Below are 22,876 nucleotides of genomic sequence, written 5' to 3' on the forward strand. Positions count from 1 at the left end.
ATAAAACTAATTATCAACTAATGCATACACCTCACAGAGCGAGTGGGAGTGGCAGAAGCCGGGGAGGGTCCAGGGGCCCACAGCTCATTTTGACCCAGGCCCCACAGAGGGTAATTCTGGCCCTGACATCAGCTCGGCAGTGTCATTTGACTTTCAGATTCTTCGTCCAAACACTCGGGCAGCTTTTGAGTTATCCTCTGACTCAAGAGTCTGAGCTGCGACAGTTTGATCCGAAGCCGAGGCGATTCTGTCGGCCAAGCGGAGTTTCTGTTTCATTGACAGAGACGAACATGGACCGACAGAATCGTCATTGGTAAACCGAAAGAAGGCACTGGATATAAACTGTGCAGGACATCCCATTTAGAGGGGGGAGAGTGGTCACTGCACCCTCTGGTGGTTTTAGACTCAACGCCACCACAGAGAACAAAAGAACCTGCCTCAATCGATTGTAAAGATTATCAGCGTCAATCATAAGTCAGTTGACACCTAGACGCGAGGAACACTTCACCTCTAACTGCGTACATTCCGTTCAGACTCCGGTTCAGACTTGATCCTGTGTTTGTTGTGCTCATACTGATTTCAAGAACTCTCAGGACTCTGCAATGGTTCAAGTTCACGTGCTGCTTTTATGGCTGAGACACAATCATAAAAGGTTGAGGGCCACTGTCAGATAACACATCAGATCCACAGTTGTCAGAGGCAGTTATTATTGTTAACACCTTAAAATCCGTCGGGGTTTCTCACTACAGCAGTATTTAGGCCTGATGTGCAGCAGGTCCCTCCAGAATCGGTCACTTGGAACTCCACTGGGTAATTCGATGTCTATCAAAGTAAACAAATGCACAAATTAACATGTATAATAATGAAAAGCTCCCTTTGTCAATGTACATAAGTGTGTGTCGCTCTCTTCTCCTGTAAAAAAACAAACAATCTCCCACTGAAGTAATTGTCACATGGCCAGTTACACAGTAACATCCCCCATTAGTGAATTCTGGACAATCTATTGTCTTATTGTCAAGCATATTCAAAGCAAACCGTCTGCCCAATCATCTGCTCCCGTTACGGCGGCATGCAGTCCCAGAACTCATGGCAGATGCACTGGCAGAATCCGTAGACCATGATCATGACGAGGCTGGCAGGGACCAGGCTCACCAGCAGCACCCCGATCGTTGTCCTCTGCATGATGAGCAGGTAAACCCCCATGGGCAGCGAGCTGAAGTACAGCAGCCCCAGCACCCACACCAGGGCCCGGGCGGACGTCTGGCACAGGAGGGCCGCACAGTTCCACACAGTCCACCTCTGCGTGATGGACGCCATGGAGTCCAGGCTGGATGAGCGGTAGCCCCGGCTCGATGTGTGCGAGCCGCGTGGCTGGCGGTGAAGGTCCTGGTGCGAGGCGGCCACCGGCGGCGGAGGCTCCATGATTGTAATGACCACAAAGTTAGGGGAGCCCCGGATGGAGGAGTAGGTGGTGGCTGAGGAAGACGACGAAGAAGGGGAAGGGGACATCACAGGTGCGCTGCTGACCATCAGTGAGCTCAGGTGTCTGGGGCTGAGGAGCAGCTCCGTGGTCGACTCCTGGTGGAAGTGGAGGTTCCTCTGATTCCTGCTTTGGAGGGACAGCGCCGCCACCAGGTTGCAGTCGTCTGGCAAACTGCTCACCGCCTCCCCTGGTAGTCTGGTGGTGTAGCGACAGAACGGGCACACCATGGCATGAGGAGGCGACTCACCCAGGTCCAGGATCTTTGCGAGGCATTTGGCGCACAGGCGGTGGCAGCACTCGAGCACCTTTGGCCGGCGACTCCCGAGGTTGTACGCCCAGTAGCAGATCTTGCACTCCAGCTCCTCGGTGCTCATTATGTCCATGTGGCCACAACCACTTCCACCGATGCCGCCATCCTCGGTGCTCTGCGGCTCAATCGTCATCCTACCACCGAGCTGTGTTCCGCCTCGACCTCAGCAGAAAGGTCCAACCCAGAGCTCAGGTCCAGGATCAGCACCGAGCGACAGAAAAACTCTCCCATGGGTGGAGACGAGGGTGATCCACTCCGCTGAAGGTCCGGGGTTCATTGTGGCTGTCCCACAGGCTCCGGCAGTGTGTGTGTGTGTGTGTGTGTGTGTGTGTGTGTGAGAGAGAGAGAGAGAGAGAGATTGATTTGTGAGTTAATGTGGAAAGCACCTCGCAAGCGGGTACGGGCCTCCAGGGTTCGCCTGCCTCTGAGCAGTTGGGGCAACTGAGCTTTGTTTGGGGCAAAAAAGCCTTTCATGGGCCGCACGAGAAAATAGAGAGAAAGTGAGAGAGACTGAAAGAAAGAGACAGAGTGAGTGAGGGAGGGAGAGAGATAACTGTTAACACAGCATTAGAAGAGAACAAACAGAGGCGAAGGCACAACAAAGCAGAGCCTGTGCAAACCAGAGCTGGAATTTTCGAGCTTAATCTTTTGTTGCTCAGTGAAATTCAGTCCAATTAGTAGCCGTCACACACGCGCACACACACACACACACACAAGCTCTTTAACATCTATGGTTTAATAGTTTGTGAGAGTGTATGTACAAGAAATCACGAATTCATTTCGTTCAGCAGGACAAGTTGCACCGCAATCGGTCTTCAAATGTAGCAATTGGCACACAGCTGTAATATACATTATTTAAAGCTACAGTGTCTCATATTTAGAAGAACTTATTCACATTAAATGTAATATATTGTCCATAACTCTGTGTTCATATAAGAGTTGAATATAGTTCCATGAGGTGGAGCGACCTCCGCGTGAGTCTCCATGTTTCTACGTCGTGTTGAATACGCTTGTTGAACTAAACGTCCAGAACACGTCGCCTTCACGTTGAATTTTCAGAAGCTGCCGGAAACTGGAAATGGAATCAGCGGTGCACCGCCATAAAGTGTCCCCTGTCGGTTGCAGTTTGCAACTTTACCATCAGATGCCACTGGATGCCTCTGACACTGGGGCTTTAACATCAAGAGAAACCCAGTAAAACAACCGCTGGAGTTCTGTTGAATAACTCCATAGTCAACCACATAGTCATGTGATAATTTGTATTTCGGTGATTTGGAGCTCTGTCTCGGCGAGTTCCATCTCAGTGACGTCTTCTGGGCTTATGACACTAGGAGGAGGAGCAGTTCCAGTTCAAGGCCCAGTGTCACACACCCCGACGCTCCGACCCACATTGTTAAGCTTTATGTCAGAAATCTTTGCTGGTACCAGATTGTGTGTCTTATCACTCCGCTGTAATTTCACCCTCCTTTTTGTATTTTACAGGAACACAATTTAACACGGTGATACAACACTGTGTGACACAAACAAATGACGTCACAGTAAATGTGCACTGCATCTGAGATTTTCACAGTAAAGGTATAAAGTGAGGATTAAAGTACCATTACAGTTGGTGAAATGAAATCCACACCCATGGGTGTCGTTGGAAACAATTATATGCGACTGTCTAATTGTAATAAGCCCTCCAAAAAACGCCTACTATTGAGTCACTGCCATTGATTGTCTATAAAAATGGAACCTAGTCACCGGGTTCGGAAAATGAAGCAAATGCAGAAATGCCTGGAACCTGTATTCTCTGTAATGACCAGAAGAGGGCGACTCCACCGGTTGTTTCTGTTGAGGTCTATGAGTAAAATTACTTCTCACTTGATTCATAACGTCAGTAAACATTTTCCTGAGGAGTTTATGGTTCAATCTCTAGTTCCAAGTCTTCTCCAACACATGATGTTCACTTTGTACATTATGGTTAATTTACAGTCAAATAGACGAGTATACACCGGGGAGTGGGGTGGCTTGATACACTGTGATTGACAGCTGGTATCGTCCAATCGGCAGACCGGTGGACGTACATGCATTTTGATGGTGCTGGTCAAAATGCTAATCCCGAGGCTCCAGAATGGCAGTTCACGAAAACCACGTCGTCAGGTGGTGTCAAATTTATCATATGTATATTATCATACATGTCTATTAATAACAGCAACAGGTGTACAAAACATTTTTTTACATATATATATATATATATACCTCTCAAAATCATATCATTCATATCACGGTTCTCGAAGCGACCTTTATTTTGAAAAACGGATCACCGGAAACACCATCGCGACCGGCCGGAGACTTGACACCGATCTTCGCCGGAGGAGCGGAGGGTCGCCGGGCGTTCGAGATGCTGCTGAGCCGGGAAGCAGGAACCGCGGGCGGCGGCGGGGGGCCACCAGACGCCGGGCCCCCGCCAGCACCGCCGGGCCCGGAGCCCCGCGAGGGGCAGACGGCCCCCGGCCGCGCAGCGAGTCGTGTCGGCGGCCTGGTGGACTGGAGGCAGAGACCGCGCCGGACCTGCGCCCTGTTCGCCGCAGCCAACGCGGTGTTGTGGTAGGAACCGTGACGCAGGGAGGCGACACGAGACACACTCCCTCATATGATCTGATGGAGTGGCAATTTTCATTTTAATCCTTTTTTAAAAACAACAACAAAACAATAACCTGACACTCTTGTGACTTCAGGTCTTTAGGATAAAGGCTTTGGCTCTTCCCTTAAGTTTTTAACAACAATCTTTTTATATATACATATATATATATATGTATTAGAGTTAGAGCCTGACCGATATTATCGGCGGACTGATATGAGCCCTTAAATGTGCATTTATGTTTTTACATTTTAGGTCAAATGTTTAATTCAAGTTCTATTTATTTGGTTGTTTTTGTCATTTTTATTTATAGTTATTTATGATCAAGTCACCATATTTATATATATTCCAAAGTCTCTCTAATGACTCGCTGCCTCAAACATACATAACATAGAATATGAGGATAATGTCTAAATCCCCATAACTGTTAGATTCTTAATTTTTTTAATTTATTCAGTATATGAAGTTATATATTCTATGCATTATATTTTCCTACATATGCCTAGAAATGAAACAACACAATAGTGGAGAAATATTAAGTATAATAATAAGAACAAAATTGAATACTTAATATAATTCATAATAATTCATAATGTTAACTAATAATGAATATTGATATGTTACTCAATACCCCCTTAAGAAATGTCTGTCAACAAAACTATCTGAATAATCTTTTTTACATTTATGAAAATGTTGTATTTTTGTATGTTTATATATATATGTATATATATATATATATATACATATATATATATATATATATATACATATATATATATATGCTTATTAGTTTTCTTAATCCGTATTTATATATTTAGTATATGAAGTTATTTTTTCTGTGCACTATATTTCCCTACATACATTATATATATATATATATATATTTTTTAATATTTAATAATAATTTAAAAATAATAATCGAATACTTGATCTCTTTCTATAGGTTCGTGGCCTTCTGCTCTTTCCGAGCCTACGGCCTCGTGGCCGTGCTGCTGGCTGTGCTGGTCGTCACGGTGACCGTCAGAGATGTCGCTTGGTCCAGATACACAGGTAACGTGAAAAAAAAAGATTCATATCCAACATGTATGCCGTCGATAGGACCCACAGTTGTGATTTATTGTTGGACCGACCTCTAGTGGCCGTAGTGGTTATGACAGGAGCAGAGGAGATGAGACCATGAACACAACGTTTGTCTAACTCGATTGAATACTTATTTTAACCCTAATCCACAATCTTTTCAGAACGTGATGTGTTTTATGACGTCTTGGACTGTTAACACACAAGTCAGCGTGCTGTCTTTTTGGCGATGTCCTGTGCGATTGATTCGTTGATCATCAATCGGTTATGAAAATAACCTCCGACTGCACAACGCTGGCAGCGGTTGAGGTTTGTCCGATGAGAGTCCAGCTCAGATTTCCAGCTGATGTGATGGTGACTCATCAGCCTGAGGAGTGCAGGAAGGACGAGGCCGAGGCGAGGAGGAGACACAGCCGTGCCTTTTTATTTCATCTAGTTCTTTATTATCTTTTATAAAAAATTGGTGATTTTAAATTGCCAGTAATGAGCGGATGGTTGTTTGTCTCTGTATGTCAGCGCTTGGCTCCAGCCCTGCCCCTTATCCCGTTATCCTCAAACAGTACGCGGTATAGAAAATGGATTGATGCTTCTTTCCCCAAATGTTAAAAAAAGCCACATCCTGACGTTTGCAATCAGCTGCAATTGAGTTGAATATCAGGAAGTGAGTCAAGTATCTGAAGCCTTAATGAGCAACAGTCCCATTTTTGTGTCAGTCGCTGTAACATTTCAGGCGTCTTTGATTTGAATTAGAAAAACATGGAAAAAACACAAAAATGTCGTTACAATTTGAGATAAAGACATTTTAAATTCTTGATTATTGTGTTAAACTGTCCGAATGAGAAGTGTAACTGTGCCTTTGCAATTTTGGGAAAATGTGCCAATAATACAAAAAGAAGTTTTATTTTATATTTACTGCCCACTTCACTTTCGTGATTGTGGCATTTTCTAGTGGCGCTAGTCGCTCAGTGATGATGATGAATAATAGATGTCTCCTCCTCCGCAGGAGCTCACTCGTGGCGCAGCATGACTGCAAGGTAGGACCCCCGACGTGCATCTGCATCTTTTAATTCTGAAATCATAACTGAGAGGCGGCTCTGAAAGCTGGAGTCTGATTACAGTAGGCGAGACCAGGGGGTGGTGGGAGGGGGGGGGGGGGGGGGGGGGGGGCAGGTACCTGAAGAGAGCACGATGATCCCGGCATATTCGGACACAACAACAATCGGGCCACGGGTTGAAACAGGGTTCTGGCAGAGCGGTGGTGTTCAGGTCGGTGCAGTCGTGAGTGAGCGAGTTCGTCGAAAGGCTATGAACCAGGTCCTGGTGTGAGCCCGGGTTCACCCTGGACGGGACGCCAGAACCAAGGACTCTCCTGCTGCGAGGCGACTCTGACCAGGCAACACCCAACAGTTAACTCGTAGATATCAGTCCCCTAAATATGTCTTTTTTTTTTTTCATCAAGATCCAGGAAATATAATCTTGAAAAAACAACCTTTGTCCGGGTCCACATTAAGGGATTAAATGGGTTCTTTCTTGGCCCCGTGTTCCATCCGTCCACCAGGTTTTGTGGAAATCTGTTCTGTGTTTTTAAAAAAAACAAAACCTAATCCTACTGAAATAAACCACAACAATCAAACAGACTGAACAATAAAGCTGTTGTTCTGCGACTCCGCCCGCTCTTGGTCAGTATGAGCAATGAGACTATTTTGCCAACGGTTCAAACTCCGATCAAATGTATCTGCCACATACCGGTGACGTTGACTTTAAAGTGAACCACGTCTTTCTGTAGAGTCTGCCTCATCCTGAGTTCTGACCAGAGCTGATTCATCACACATGACTGTCTGATCTAATCTCACTGCTCACATCTGTCCACAAACACTGAACGGGACAGTTCCCAGACACAAGTCAGATGCTCACCTTGTGATACACAAAGTGTTTACGTTGGGTTCTTTTTAAAATCATAAGCGGATTTGTCGATTGATTGTAAATAAATATGTAAACTGAAGAAGTTTGGTTGTTTTTTTTACTGTTTTAAAACCCCAGTGTGTAGTTTTCGTAATTTTTTGGCGGCATCTGGTGGTAAAAATGCAAACCGCAACCAACTGAGCGACCGACAGGGGACACTTTATGGTGGCGCACGCTTGATTCCATTTCCGGTTTCCGGCAGTGTCGGAATTCAAATTCAACGTGAACGCGACCGTTTAGTTCAACAACCGTATTCAACACGACATAGAAACATGGAGACTCACACGGAGGTCGGTCCACCTCATGGAACTATATTTAACTCCTATATGAACATAGTTATGGACAATATATTCCAGTTCTGTGAATAAGTTCTTCTAAATATTACACTGTAGCTTTAAGTAAGAAGATGGACGACATCACTTTGAGCTCTAGGTGCACGATAATCATTGGATTAAACAGAACCCATGGGTCGCTGCCCCTTAAATAACTGACTCTAACTACGAGCTTGTGACCTTTTTTGCGGAGAACTGAAACTGTATTCAGTAAACATGGTAAGTAGAAGCTTGTCATAATCCAGCAAATAGTCAAAATTGAATTGAACTTTGATTGAATTTGGCTCAGGCATGTTGCAGCTGTTTGAAAATAAAGAAAAAAAAGCCAGACTCTTCCAGATTTTAGGCTTTTATTCATTTCTAAATAAAAATGTGTTAAAGTTTTCTTTATTGACATTATCACAGAATACAGAACACAACAGACAGCTCATAAACCTTAAGTAGGCAATTGTTATCATAAAGAAATACATATCATGATATACTGTTCATAAACACTTATGACCTATACTGTAGCCGGCCACCAGGGGGCGATCCCTGTGTGCGTGAACTGTCATGTCATTCATCTTTATAACACGGTCTATGATCTGAATCCCTCGGCCGATGCATCTCCTCGACTCTTCCAAATCCTCCATTTGTCTGGTTGTTGGAAAACCGTTGGATTCTTTACAGGTTCGTTCGTACCTGATTTGCATACCTAGCTCTGGTTGTCACCCTGTGTCGATCTCCCCGTCTGTCTCATGTGACATTTGACCAGCAGGGTGGGATTTTGTCGTTGTCACCTGCTGGCGTCTGTCAGAGGTGGCTGGTGGGTAATTGCACATGAGGCTCAGAGCTGAGAGAATAGCCGCTGACCCACAATGCGAGCTGACAGCTGGGATGTCAACATTGCCCCTTCTTGTTGTCACCATGTTGTCACTTGCAAGGATTTACTATCCACTGAATTATTAAAAAGTATACAGGGCATGACCATCTTTAATGGTGGATATTTGGAACATCTAATTGTCATGCTAGTAAACATGGTCGGACGTCACGTGTCTCCGTGTTCTGTGTTGTTGTGACACTGGATTCGTGGAAACACTTTGTGCTGCTGCTGCTGTTTGTTCCCACAACAAACACAAAGTGTCTTAAGAGTTGTGAAACCCGAGCGCAGTGTGTGGATGATGAGTGTTTGTGTGTGTGTGTGACTCAGCTGCTTCTCACCGGCCGGAACTGACCCGAGCCGTGTGACATGAAGCAGCCGAGCCAATTGGATCCCTCGACTCGGGAGTGGGCGTGTTTCAGAGTGAACCCTACGATTGGACACGAGTGATGGAAAACAACACAACACACCAACCACAAGCGCTTCATCACTGTCAAGTGATGTGATGAAGTCACACACTTTTTACATCATTAGGTGAATATAAAAAACATTACGAACCATGTGACATTTATTCTGCTCGCTGGCGTAGCACGAAATAACTCAACAATGTAAAGACGAATTTCCCGCAAATTGGGACTGTGGGGATATTACTCAGGAGGGGATCACCAGATGATTAACCGGGTCTGGTGCTGGAGAAACGATTGAAAGCTTATAGTGATCATGGACGGATTGCCCCCCAATATCTGATCGTCATTTATGATAAGAGACGTGAGACAATTATCATTCATAGCTGTAAATGCATGATCCAGTCCTCCCGGCATCCTATAGGCCTATAGACACGAACTAAAGCTCACATAGATTAAAAAATCATTTGTGATCATATGGGAGGAATGACGTCATCATGACGTCACCACGACCACGAGTAGCAATAAAAAGTTTCACATCTGACTCTCGCCAAGTGAGCTTCTTTCCCAAAATGTCACACTTTCTCCTTCCTGGGTAAAAGTCTGTATGTGGAAAACACGTGTCATCCACGTACGGACAACACTGCGTCAGCATGTGCGACGCACATGTCCCAGCTCGTCTGTCTGTCCATGCTGTTTCCCTGACACAAGAGGAGGCGTGGTTGGGGAGGTTGGTGGAGGGAGTTGCCGTTTCTACCCTCCTTAACCCCATCCCGCCTGTCCTCCTGACGGCCGCCTGGATGGAATGTATGTGTGACCAGGTTATTTTTAGGCAAGGCTGCTTGAAATACTCCAACCCGGGGGTCTTCATTGAGGATAAACACAAGCGGCTCTTGCACCGTGTGGCACGTCAAACCTGAACTTGGCTGGTTCCCCCTCCACCGAGCGAGTTCACTCCGACGTTCTTTACCGTTGGGAAAAGACAAGTCATAGCTGTTTCTTCCTTCCCTCCTCGCAAAAATATAATCTGGACCATCCAGCGTTTGGCTGACTTTGATAGTATCATCTTATTCTGAAGTCACCCGAAGCTCTTGAGATGTCTCCTGAAGATCGTGGGACTGGAGTTGTGTGAGTTCTGGAGAAGAAAACTAGAGGGGACTTCTTCTTTTTTTGTGTCCTCAAAGTGGTCGGCTCACCCGAATGTGGACAGTTTTGGTTAAATTTGTCCCTGAGATTTCTTCCACCTGAAAACAGTGGGAAGTGAACAGAAATTAATTTGTAAATGCGTTAATTTCATGCGTAAAGAATTATAATTTTTGAGAAAGTCAACAGAAACCATTAACTTTTAACCAAAGCCTTGCGAAGAGTAGTAGTAAGTGAGAATTTATTTATTTTTGGTGATTTGGGTGAACTGAACCTTTGAGGCTCTTTTAACATTGATTGTGTCACATTGCGGACTGCTGTATGATCTTGTTTTTGTTTGGCCTTGTGTTAACGTACGTACTTTATGACCTAAACCCATGACATGGGAGGTTGGTTCACCCCAGAACAATCCCGTCAATCAAGAAATAAGATCAACAACGTGGACGACACGGCACAAATCTACTTGGAAAGCAGCGACTAACGTTGGGTCATCGCTCCACATCCCGTCCATAACTCTGGCGTCTTATATTACTTGTAGCTTTTGGCTGCGTGTCTTGCACAGACACATGCAGACCGGCATCAACTGTAAACCCGATCAGCCGGGACTCTGCTTTCTCCCTCCATTAATGCCTGCTGTCTATGTAACTGTACACAGACCATAAACAGGTATTAGTTGCATCAGAGTGAAGGCGTCCGTGGTATATACCTACATGGACAGGTAGGTAAACATATTTACACCCCCCACCCTCATCCCAAAGTGAAGAGCGTGATGTTTTCGCCGCCATTCCTCGCATTGTTTGGCTCATTCTATTTTTAAAGCGACGTCACCGGGTTCGTTAGAGGCTCCGACGTGCCGCTGCCGGTGTTGTTTCAGAGATTACCGAGTAAAAAGTGATATCTGCCCGACAGCTGCTCGCGCTGTGCCGATGGCCTCCTTCCCCGTCTGGATTCCTCTGACGTGGTTGTTGTCAAGTTGAGAGTTGGATATTTTCCTGTCTGATTAATGACTGGTCTTTTCACCCGTGGGTGTTGCTGGTCAGCGGTGGTCTGTAACAATCTGGAGTAATGAAATGCGATATATTTGCTGCCAACTACCCAAAGTGTTGGTGGGAACTCATACAGCATGTGACAGGTCAGAAAGATGTTGCGATTTGCAACCCACGTGTCTTAGTTAGGATTCTGAAGTTGTGCGAATGCCTCTGGATAGAACGTGAAACCGAAAACTTCTGTGAATGTGGATGATCAGGGAGAAATGTAAATCCAGCCTATGGGATGAATTGTCGAAAAGCAATCTACATCTTGTTGGACGCACGGTTGCTGCTGCTGGTTGTCGGGGATGTGTTTTGAAAATGTTTAACCCAAAGCTCTTGACAGCTGCTTTTGTTCCTCATTCAGCAGAGCGTGGTCATGTTATAAATTTGATGGAGGATGGTCAACTCCAAAACTGAACTGTTGGTTGAAGCACCACGCAGATCTACTACTGATGGATGGTGAAAAATTAGTGTCATTTTCTCCTCCAAGTTTCAGAAATTGAAAACACACATAAAGGACAAGGTGGACTCGGACTATGTCGAGGGTCTACCAAGACAACAGTCTCCACATGAGAGGGGAGAGGGAAAAAACAGCAAGTCCAGACCTGTGAAGAGAAATTACCGGAAGCAAACAGCTGATTGGAGATATGGTGAAACTTGACGGTGCTTTCACGTCCAAGAAGATTGCATCTCTTTCCAGGGACTTGTCTGTCTTTCGTGGAACAGAGAAACGCTTATCCATCGCTGCTTCACAGTATCGCTGTCACATGTCCGACCCATCATGTTTCCCTGGAAACCAGCCTCCCACGGTGGCGTGTGACTGGAAGTCGAGTGGGGGGCGGCGGGCTGACCTTTCGTCATAAGGGCTACTTGAGACGAGGCTGGATGTTTGTGTCAGGTGGGGGGCTGTATACGAGATACTGTAGCTCCTGGCAGCCTCTCGTGTCTTGGTGCATGATGAGGCGGGGGGGGGTTTGATTTGGTTGTAGGGGGAGACACTATAGTTGACCTGATGTGGCGTCCACCTGTGCAGGTGTTTGTGGATTGAAGCTGATCACCAGTGTTTTAAGTCAGTAAATTTAGTTTTTAGACTCTGTCCAAACTGTCCACCATGAGTTTACAGCATTATCAACATACATTATCTCAAGGCTCTTTACAAAGTGAGGTCGACACCTCACAATGTCACAGAGAAACTTGGCGACTGTTGAGGAGAAAAAAACTCAACGTCCAACTTTAACAGGACGGAATCTCTGAACAGAACTGGACTCGAAACATCTGCCTCGACCGGTTGGGAAGAGAGGAGAGAGAAAACTTGTCTTTAATCAGCACTTGACAGGATGTAAAAAATGAATCAGCTTCATTTTACAAACTGGCATTTGATTCTACTTCACCTCCACTATCGACATCCAATCAGAGTCAATCAACCAATAACTTACGTATGTTTTTTTCCCGTGTCTGTTTGTTGAACAGATTTCCATGAAATGAATGGATGGAACATGGGCCAATTTTGGCGCATATGTGGAGAAAGGGGTGGATTTAGGATTTATTCTTTTAATCACTTTCTTAAAAATGGCGAGATGGAGAGACATTTTCACCAATTATATAGGAAATAATTCATGGATCTTAAAGAAATACGGTAACGTAATGTGGTTTCATAAGGGGACTCTACAGAGAGCCATGCTAGTTTTAAGTAAAATAATTTTTATCTTTACTTCTGTTGTTGTGGCAATATGTGGCTCTGTAGTCCAAAAAAAGTTGAATGTCCCTTGTGTGAGGTAAAAGTGAATGTGGAGTGGAACAGCTGTAGACATGGGGAGAAAAAAATGGATAAACAGGATTAGCAGAAAGCCGTGGGCAAATGCTAATTTGCACCACTTTTAAATGCCTAAACTTCTCCTCAACAGCTGGCTCCGAGAGGGATTAATGTGGAATGTGTTAGAAAACACCAGGATAAATCACATCTCCTCCTGGAAGTGAGAATACTTCTCTTGTTCCATGATCACTCTCTTTCGGGGGGAGGGCAGGGTGAAGGAAACCAAAAAATTATAAACCTATCAACCCACGGCACTTTTACGCATGGACGCAAAAACCTGCGTAAAGCAATAAGAACAGAGTTTACCCGGTGACCCTGTTCTAAAATGGTAGATATCTCATTTCAAAGTATCTGTTCTTTCAAACAATCACATCTTGTTGCACTCGTCTCACCCCTTAAAAGACCACAATCATACCATTTCCAGTTTGCCGAGGAACCTCACTGCTGTGTTGTAGTAACCAGATCTCCATGGTGATTTCACACCAGCTGCTTCCACAGGACATGGAGTTTCCATCCTTCATCGGGCTTATATTTAGTACATTGTCATTTAATCCGATGAACCTTGTTGGGGCGGTTACCTGACCCACCGTGACGATGTTGGTTTGATTGGTGTCAACAAACAGCAGTTGAAATTTGATTTTATGTTCATAACACAATGGGTTCTGTTTTGTTCTTGAATGTTTGAATCTTTGTCGCTGTGTTCGGGCTGGTGAAGCTAGTGGAACAGAGAGGAAGTAGGACTTTGGCTGCCTCACACTCGCATCTATTTATCGCACATTACCTACACACGAGGCGTTTATAGCTGTTTATTGTGGACAGATCGACCACGTGGGCGGAGAGTAGTTTAAAACAGGGGAGGGATTATTTTTCGGGAGGCCCCCCAAGCAGGAAGGTAGAGTTTTGTACCGCGCTCACCAGGTGGCCCAGAATTCCCGGCAGTGTCACAGCACGGAAAGCTTTTTCATATTCCGCCTGCCTGTTTTGGTCATCTTGCAAGTTTGATCGTAGCCTTCTTATTTAGACATATAGACATTTGGTCTTTTTTTCATGCAGGAAATTCCATCAATGACCCTCAACCTAAGCTGAATTCTAAGCCTCCAAATTAGCCTCTTCAATCCCTTTCTCAGTCAAGTTAACTGTTGATACAATTTTAATAGACCTTACGTTATTGATACGATGCAGCTCTTCAGACTGACAGTCGCACAACTGTCTGGTCTAACTGGATTTGATATTTCGCCTTCATTCACAAAATAGTATTTTAACTCCCCCCTGAAATTTTAAATGTATTCTCAAAATGCCAAAAAAAATTAATATCTTCCTCTGATATAGTTTGACTTTATTCTCAGCACAACTACTATTGTTGACATTCAAGTAAAGCAGCACACTAGCAGGCCAACGAGCGACAGCATACAGTGTCCAGCTGGGTCACCTTAAAGAAGACTGACATGGCCTCTGTCCTTGTTTCCCTGCAGCTGGGAGATCATTGACTCAGGCCAGGACAGCCGGTCTGGGACTGGCCCTCAGCTCAGCGACTCCCTCAAACTCTTCCTCCAGGAGACTTCGGCTTTCAAACAGCAAAACCCAGGCAAGGTGAGGCAGAGGCGGCTGAAGGGCCCCGTAATAACCCAGAATTATTCCATGCAGCTGGTGAATGTTGTTTCAGATTCAAATCATAATGCAAAGTGTAAAAGGGATGTTCTCAAAACATTGGTGAATCTTCTTTAATCGCCTCTAAATGGCCGTAATTGAATTGTTAATTGTTAGAGTTAGAAAAAGTCAAATAATGTAAGGTTATATGTTGATTTAGCTTAGCTTAGCATAAAGACTGGTGGTGGTGGCAGGTCGGGGAGATTTTTAAAAAATTGTTTGCACAAACAGCAATGTTAACAAGCAATTAACAATTTGGAATTTGGCAAGTGTTTTTTCTTAAATGTGGAACTTTTCCTAGGAAAGTAACTGGGACTCACTCTATCAAATCCACTGTAATTGAGAGTAGAAAATGACGACATCAGTATAAATGTTTTAAGTGGTTTTCCATGTCCTGGCCTTTCTTTCTCCTCTAGTTTTGCCTGCTGGTTTGCAGTTTGTGCACCTTCTTTGCCGTCTTAGGACGCTACATTCCAGGGATTGTTATCTCCTATGTTCTAGGTGAGTTGCCTCAAGTTTTGGAAATGACTTGTATTTATCATATCTAGATTCATAGTCATGAGCGATATTAAATATTTGTGTCATCAGCATAGCAGTGATGAGAGATATCAAAGCAATTAATTAATTGACAAGACGGGTTTAAAAGGTGCATGTGACTATTTTGGAATACTGTATCCCAACATGGTTACCAATCTCGATTCTGCAAATAAAGTTCATATGACTCTGTGCTGGTTTTTTTGTTTTTTTAAAATGGTTGGTATATTTATAGTTTTCCATTTCCTCTCTTGACGTCTGTCTGCAGTGCTGGGCGTCTTCCTGTGGCCTCTGATTTCATCTCATGAGGTTGGTTTGTGGCTGGAGCCAGTTCTGCAGAAGCTGGACTTTGGCATTGGGGAGTTCCTTCAGAAAATCAAAGCGAACCATGGTGAATATAACCTATTAAACATATATCAATATGTTATATCTATGTTTTTCTTCTTTTGCATTGATGGTAAAAAATGCCCATTTTTTCTGCTATGCACTTTATAAATAGCCGTCAGTCGGACAGTGTTTGGACATATGCCCTTTTTTATGTATGATATACATATATGTTCCTATTTATTTGGAGAAAGAGAAAAATAAAGAATGTATCATTCCAAGACTTTAAAAAAACTACCCTGGTGCCATGACGTAAACCCAAGAGGAAGTTGGCAATTTTTTCCAATTTTTTTGTCAATGTGTGGAGCACCTGACAGCAGAAGGCGGCCATCAGATGAACTCAACTGCTTCCTGTTGCCTTTTCCTGTTGGGCACTTAGAAGCGTTCCATTTTCCTCTAAATGTGCTAACTAGAGGACTCGAAAGCGAAATCAGTCTCATCTGTTTTCCTTCTTCCAGAGAAGAGAATCGTGCAGGCTCAGACTGAGATGGGCATCGAGTCGGACCTGTCCTCCATGTTTCCCAAGGTTGGATGTCATCTCTATCTAATCAGGCCTCTGTTGACACATGACATAACATTACACTGTGCTTCCCTCAAGAGTCTCCTGAGAGTCTCTCTAGAGTTTTTACGAATAAGTTTTATGCAGCAACGTGATTTGGATTCGACTGCTGTGACACTACTTCCTAAAGATATAAGCCTAGAAAGCAAAGCTCCACTTACTTCTTACATCTCCGTGTGTGTTTGTTTCCCGCTCTACAGCTCGACTCCGCAGCGTGTAAGGAAATGTCCGTATCGGACACAGAAGTGTCTGATGTGACGTGGACGGACAACGGCACTTTCAACCTGTCCGAAGGACACACGCCACAGACTGAGAACTCAGAGGGTACGTTTGTCATCACTACACCGGGCATGCAACATGCAGACACGGTGATTGGATGGATAGATGTACTTTATAAATTCCAAACTGGAAAAAAACTTGGTTAAAGTAAAGATGTAGGACCTCTGGAATGGTGCTTTGGGTCATTACAGTAAAACACAACACTTCAATAATCACCAGTAAACAAGATAGAGAGAGTAAACTCTTACATGACTTTAAGTTGCAGTACACTTAGGGTGTGCTAGCTTTACCTGGCAATGTTTGCACTGCACCTCACCTTCATTTTTTAAACCTTTTTGACGGCTGAAGTATTTAGCTTTGCTTGTTTGTCCTATTTGTAGAGAAGGGAATTGAATTTACTCTGAGTGTTGACAAACTCCAAACATGACGAGTCAAAGGATCACCAATGTTCCTGCTCTCCGTTTCCATTTTCTTTCCATTCATTTCACAGTATGAATAACAGAATACAGTATATTATTGATTACATTGAATGCAAGTTAGAAATTTCCAGAAATGAAGGGAGAAACACTTGAGTGCTTGTTTCCTATTAACATCATGACAACTCTCTTTAACTCCACCTCACAGACCTCGACAGAGAGGAAGCGTTCACTGGTGGCCTCCAAGAATTCCCTTCTCTTGACAACGGTACGACGACCAATGGCGACGACGATGACCTCAGCCTCGGCCTTCCCTTGCCGCCTACTGAAACCCAGCAGTCGATCAAATCAAAGAAAACACTTCCTCCTCACAAAGACCAGCCCACCGACAAAGCCCTTGAATTGGTCAACCAGATGGCAGGAGACTTCATCGCCGCTGCGGTCACAGCTGCAATCCAGGAGAGAATAGAAGCAGCAGTCGGCTTCACGGCGTTGAGCAACGACCCAGAGCGGTCAAGACTCCGTGAGTCCACTAGGCTTCTGGAGCTGGCCGAGGAGTCGGACAGCGAGGTGGAGGACTTTGAGCTACTGGACCAGTCGGAGCTGGAGCAACTGGAGGAGGAGCTGGGGCTGGGAGAGAAGAAGGCCCAGCTCAAAGAGGAGGCACAGTCCAAGACCGACGAGTCTGCCTCGACTGGATTCTTCACCAAACTCCTCCGACGCCACTGATTGATGAAGAGTACGTTCAGCAGCGGAGAAGAAGGGGTTACAGAGGACATGTGGAGGGGAGATGGGGGCATTCAGGTCACAGTAGACTGTTGGCGGTTGTGAGAAAACGTTTCCATTTATCTTTATCGTGTAGCCCTAACATCAACAATTTAAAAACTCCTCCCTCTGGTGGAAGTGATGTTGCTTAAATCAGACTAATGCCTAGATCAGACTGCACAATATCAGTCTGCTGACGGCCTTGAACCGGCAATGACGAAAATGAGCACTGGGTGCCACTGTTGCTCATAGAAAATTGAGAATAATATTCATAATGAGTCTTTTAATTACTATATAATCACCTGAAATAGACAAACCAAACTCTGGCTATAGAGAGGAACTTTCACGTATTTATGTTAACTCTCCTACATGATTGGAAGGGGAGAGTGACGAAAGGGGTATTCAGTTAAGTGCAACATGCCGCTTACACCACTAGATGGCACTAAATCCCACACTGAACCTTAAAATTCCTTTATTGTTGTTTAGAAATAAATAATGATAAAAAGATATCCATGCTGTGGAGGTTGAGTTGGTGTGAGAGGGAGAAGACGCGTCACAATAATCATCTGAAAACATAGAGGCTGCTGCATGTTTATTCATTCATTGTGTTTTTGAATACATAGATACGTTATTTTGTTCCCTGTTGTGCACTACGTCAGCTTTTGCCCGTACTGGCCAGCAGCCAGCTCAGAGCACATCTGATGAGTCTTCTGTTTAAACCCATCAGAGTCTTATATCAGCTTGGTGGGATCGGTCAGGTCTGGAACATTTTAGAAGTAACTGCGGATAATGTTTTTTGTTCCGGTGTGGAGCTTTGCAGATTTGCAGCTGGTCTCTGGCCTCCCATTTTGCATATTAAGATTTCTTTTTGTGTGTGTGTTGCATAAAGGCATATCTGCTTTTATTAAGGTCACTGTGTCCGACAAGGCAATCATCGAAACTGAAAGTTTCCGACATGACTCGACTGAGACAGCCTCACTTCGTCTTTCTCAACTTCCGTGAAGTACGTAAAAGGAGGCGAGGCCGCAGAAAAAACAGCTGCTTGTTAGCAGACACATATTTGACTCAAATATATTGTGTGGTTTGATCTCGGCATTAAAGGTTGCTGATTGGCTGAGGACTAAGATCCCGCTCCAGGTTTTATTCAGTTGCTGTGGTGACATCCGTATATTTCCTGCAGCTTTTATAAACAGCATAGAAACAACAATATAACTTGGTTGTAAGCAAACAAGGGCATTTGTACATGTGTATTTCTGTATTTGTGAACGACCATAACTATGCTGCAGCAACCGTCTTATAGACAGAAAATGATTATTCGCATAGCACTACGTAGCGTATTTGTTAACTGCTTATACACAATCAACAAATTAATTACACAAGGTTTAAAACTCATGCAGAGCTTGAAGATTCACTCTCAACCATGGAATTTTTTTTATTTAAATGCGCCATGAAATGAAAAAATCCATGTTCCCAGTTTGAATCCTGTGTTAATTATTCGTTTATTTCTTGTTATAAAACCAACATCATCGCATTTTTACATCTAAATCTACACATAAAAGCGTTAACTCATTCTGTCGTCCAATCATAAAGCTTTCGGGAATTTTAAAATCCACAGGTGTATGAGAAGGTGGTGGTGAGAAGTTACTGTCGACAAGGCCGCGCGGGCGTGACGCAAATCACGCGCTATTGGCTGCTGTAGACGCCAATCGATATCTGACACAATTCCCTCCATGACTTTGTGTTTTTACAAATAAATATGCAAATCAAATTGCTTAAATTCTTTCTGAGCTTTCAGCCACATCTCAAGGCTTTTGAAAACAAATAACACTGTGAATGTACTTGATATATAATTAGTTCAAATTATAAAGAAATGTTTGTTCTGCTGTCACACAAATGAATCATTTGTTTTTCGGTTTATACGGTTTAAATGTCCTTAAATCTACTTACAACTAATATATGGTTTGTTATAAAACATACAATGACTACATTTTGATAAATGCTTAGCACAGGTGTGTTCATTGAAATATATTCAAAATTGTAATTGACAAGCTGGGAGTGAGACGAAATAGAAAATCATGGATTTCCCTAAAGGTGGGAAATGCCTTGCTGTGAGCCAAGCATGGCAGTGTCCCAATATGGCGTTATACAGACCAGCTTAGTTTAAAATGTATATTTTACAGCTGACGTGATAGTTTGGTAAACCAAGTTAAAAAATGTACAGTTATATATCATTATATATTACAACTGATTGGTTTCAGTTCCAAAACACAACCATTACCCTATCATTTCACTCTGATGCTGAACTCATTCGTCTAACTACATTACCCACAATTCTACAAACATCAACTTGAACGATAATCACAAAGGAAAGAAAGATGCATGGAAAATCTCAATTTGAGACAAATATATTTAAACATCAACATTTTACATCCAGTGCAAATTTCATTGATATTGTGTATTTTACTTTAAGTTTCAGATGGGTTGCACAAGAGTTAATGCGCTTAATGGGAGCTAGAATGACACGTGCCAGTGGCGTCATTTAGAGAGAAGCGACATCGTGCTCCATTTGTACGTCATTTCCCCCAGACTTCACGGTTCAATCTCTGTTTCCCCCTTTGAAAGGCGTCTTCTCCACTGAGAAATGATGCGCCGGCCCATGTGTTCGAAGCTGATAGATATTTGGCTAAAATCCACTCGCTCACAGCGGGGAAAAAGGAACCAGCCCAATCGGATTTTACCCAACGCAAACGGGATCTGTACCGATTTGAGTCCCTGTTTAATCTCAGCCACTCGGAACTAAATGAACCCATGAGGACACCAGATCCAAAATGTCACTGGAAGTCAAGTTTAAATGAGTTATTACTGAAAGAATTATTATTATTTAACAATGAACCGCGTCGGGGCGTCTGCTGTGTCAAGAATCATTTGTGGCTTCATTGACTGAACCGTTTCTTTAACATGCTTTGTACATGAACAGACTTGGATTTTAATCATGTATCTTCTTGAATTGATGATGTAATACCTTGTACTACTAGCGTAACTGTAAAGACGACAATAGAAGCGTTTGTTTGTCAGAGCCTACGAGGACTTTGTAGTGGCGGCAGTTCACTTTTTAGCTCACTTGTAATAACTGTATAAGACTTAATAAAGACGCTTTAAAAAAAATTCTGCAGATGAATTAAATGGTTCATATTTTTTTTCATTAACCTTTTGCTTGTATTGTACGGGAAGCGCATTGCTGCCATGTTGCTTGTCTTTACAGAAAGTACCTTAACATTGAATTAGACAAACGACGTATTTACGTTAAGAACGACAATAAAAACGATACATTGCTTCGGTCTGTACTAGTGTACATAGATTACAGATTAAAATGAAGAACACAAGCAACAGCTAATACTTGTAGCACTGTTAAAAGTAAAGAATTACGTACCATCCGTTAGCGAATCTGTCCTCTTCTCCTCCGCCATGTTGAAAGGTTCTGGTCACCCCAACTCAGGAACTCGGTTTCAAACTTATCTCAGAGTTTCCCCACTAGTAAATACGTCCGGAGGGGGCGTTAACGTGCAATTGCCAAGTGCAATTTTTGATGTCCACCAGCACCAGAAGTATGTATTCCGTTGTGAACGGAAGAACGTTCACCCGAGTTGAACTCTCAACAACGGTCTTGAAGGTATTGACAAACGGCCATGGAAAACGCGCCGGCGCTTTGAGATGACGTCAGCGTCAACTGCAGGTGTGTGGGTTGGGGTAGTGACGTAACTCATCTACTTTCACCAGATCGAATTTTTTTAAATGATGTCATATCACAGTTGTGCTGCGTGACTGAATATATATTGTCATTTTATAATATAATACAAATAAAAATAAGCAATTATGCGGAAGACCAAACCCAACCTGGCAACGCAGGAACACATAGCGTTCAAGTCAGCTAGCTTAGCCGGCTACGTTAGCGACCCGACTTTTTTTTTTTTTTTTTTTTCAACGTGTTGAATCAAAAGTTCACAAAAAGACAAAGCTCCATCGACACTTGTGGTGATAAAAATACTCATGTCACATGTTACTTGTATTTTAAACGACTTACCGAAGAGCTCGTGGTGTGTCGAAACTGCCGCGGGTCTCCGACAGATCGCCGTTAGCAAGCGAGTGATGATTAGCACTGAAATTCCGGTTACAGCCTTCAAAGTAAAACTGATGACCCACGAAGGACTGTAGTGTGTACAGTATTCCGCTTAATACATTTTCTGAATAGATATTTATATATATACTGTAGTTTTGAATATAATCAGAGATCCAAATCATGGAGAATCCACCCGAACTCTGTCCACCGACGCGCCCAACTAACCTCGCAACACCGGACATGTAACACTGTTGAAGTCAGCTAGCTTAGCTACGTTGGCTAAAGGACGTTTTTTTGTCAACGTGTTTACATCAAAAGTTCTAAAACAAAAATCAACGATTGGAGACAATCGTCATTTGTGGTTAATTACCACAAGTGTCGATTGTGCTAGTCACTATTAAGTTAGTGACAATGAACACTGAACTTCCGGTTAAAAACTTTCAAAGTAAAACTGATGACTCATGAGGGACTGTACATATAGTTATTTATATTTACTATATAAATAAATATAAACACATTTTACTCATACACACAAGTATTACATTTCATTTGTAATTAGTAGATATACACATTTTAAGCGGGTTAGGGTTACTCAAAAACGAAGGTATATTTTAGATGTAAATTGTTGCTAATGTTTTAAAGTTGTAGTAATTTGCTGCTTCCATGGAACTTTTTTCAATAATTTTTTTTCAAATTAACAAATCCTGGATCCTGGCTGGGGCCTTTTCTCGTGCTTTTGTTTATAGCCAGATAAATAGATTAATATGTACTTTCCAAAGTATAAAAATGTATATTATTTGCTGATGATACAAATTTATTTTGTACTGATGAGAATATGAAGCAACTTTTGGATATAGTGGAAAATGAATTGGTATTACTTTTTAAAAATTGGTTTGACTCTAATTAACTAACATTTAGTTTAAGTTAAAATTTCGGAGAACCAACAAACTCTGTTTTATTGAATTAAAGGTTCTAAAATGTAAAGACATCGTTGAGAAAAATCTTCAATTGCCAGAAAGTATCCAAAAGTTGTTTACAAAAAGAGAAACTTGTATATTCAATAAACACTAAGTGAGGACCAATGCAAAATATCAGTGTATTTCAGTTAAAGGAGTAAATCTGTGGAACAGCTGTCAGG

The 22,876-nt window shown here is 43.1% G+C and overlaps 2 protein-coding genes and 1 long non-coding RNA gene across 8 annotated transcripts; 1 reads left to right on the top strand and 2 right to left on the bottom strand.

The window, feature by feature from the left end:
- Window positions 1–505: 505 nt before the first annotated feature.
- Window positions 506–2,729, bottom strand: rnf182 (ring finger protein 182). Its single transcript, XM_047332081.1, has one exon. The coding sequence runs from the start codon at window positions 1,924–1,926 to the stop codon at window positions 1,060–1,062; it is 867 nt and encodes a 288-aa protein (XP_047188037.1). The 5' UTR covers window positions 1,927–2,729; the 3' UTR covers window positions 506–1,059.
- Window positions 2,730–4,102: 1,373 nt separating this feature from the next.
- On the top strand, window positions 4,103–19,509 carry retreg1 (reticulophagy regulator 1). The gene is made up of 9 exons (XM_035634145.2): window positions 4,103–4,382; window positions 5,360–5,466; window positions 6,497–6,527; window positions 14,510–14,627; window positions 15,101–15,185; window positions 15,487–15,609; window positions 16,061–16,128; window positions 16,362–16,485; window positions 17,065–19,509. Exons 1-9 carry the CDS (start codon window positions 4,177–4,179, stop codon window positions 17,583–17,585), a joined length of 1,383 nt encoding a protein of 460 aa, XP_035490038.2. The 5' UTR covers window positions 4,103–4,176; the 3' UTR covers window positions 17,586–19,509.
- Window positions 15,045–22,120, bottom strand: LOC118310863. Of its 6 annotated transcripts, none has more exons than XR_004793846.1 (4): window positions 17,067–17,220; window positions 16,323–16,445; window positions 15,841–16,158; window positions 15,045–15,584 (listed from the first exon to the last, which is right to left on the bottom strand). It is a non-coding gene; the product is annotated as an uncharacterized LOC118310863 (long non-coding RNA). The 6 variants fall into 6 exon arrangements; XR_004793850.2 differs by lacking the exons at window positions 15,045–15,584; window positions 17,067–17,220 and adding exons at window positions 21,052–21,152; window positions 21,703–22,120 and having other exon boundaries at window positions 15,781–16,158; XR_007030734.1 differs by lacking the exon at window positions 15,045–15,584 and adding an exon at window positions 16,757–16,810 and having other exon boundaries at window positions 15,781–16,158; window positions 17,067–17,214.
- Window positions 22,121–22,876: the final 756 nt, after the last annotated feature.

Source organism: Scophthalmus maximus, chromosome 5, assembly GCF_022379125.1.
Source record: "Scophthalmus maximus strain ysfricsl-2021 chromosome 5, ASM2237912v1, whole genome shotgun sequence".
Classification (NCBI taxonomy): domain Eukaryota; kingdom Metazoa; phylum Chordata; class Actinopteri; order Pleuronectiformes; family Scophthalmidae; genus Scophthalmus; species Scophthalmus maximus.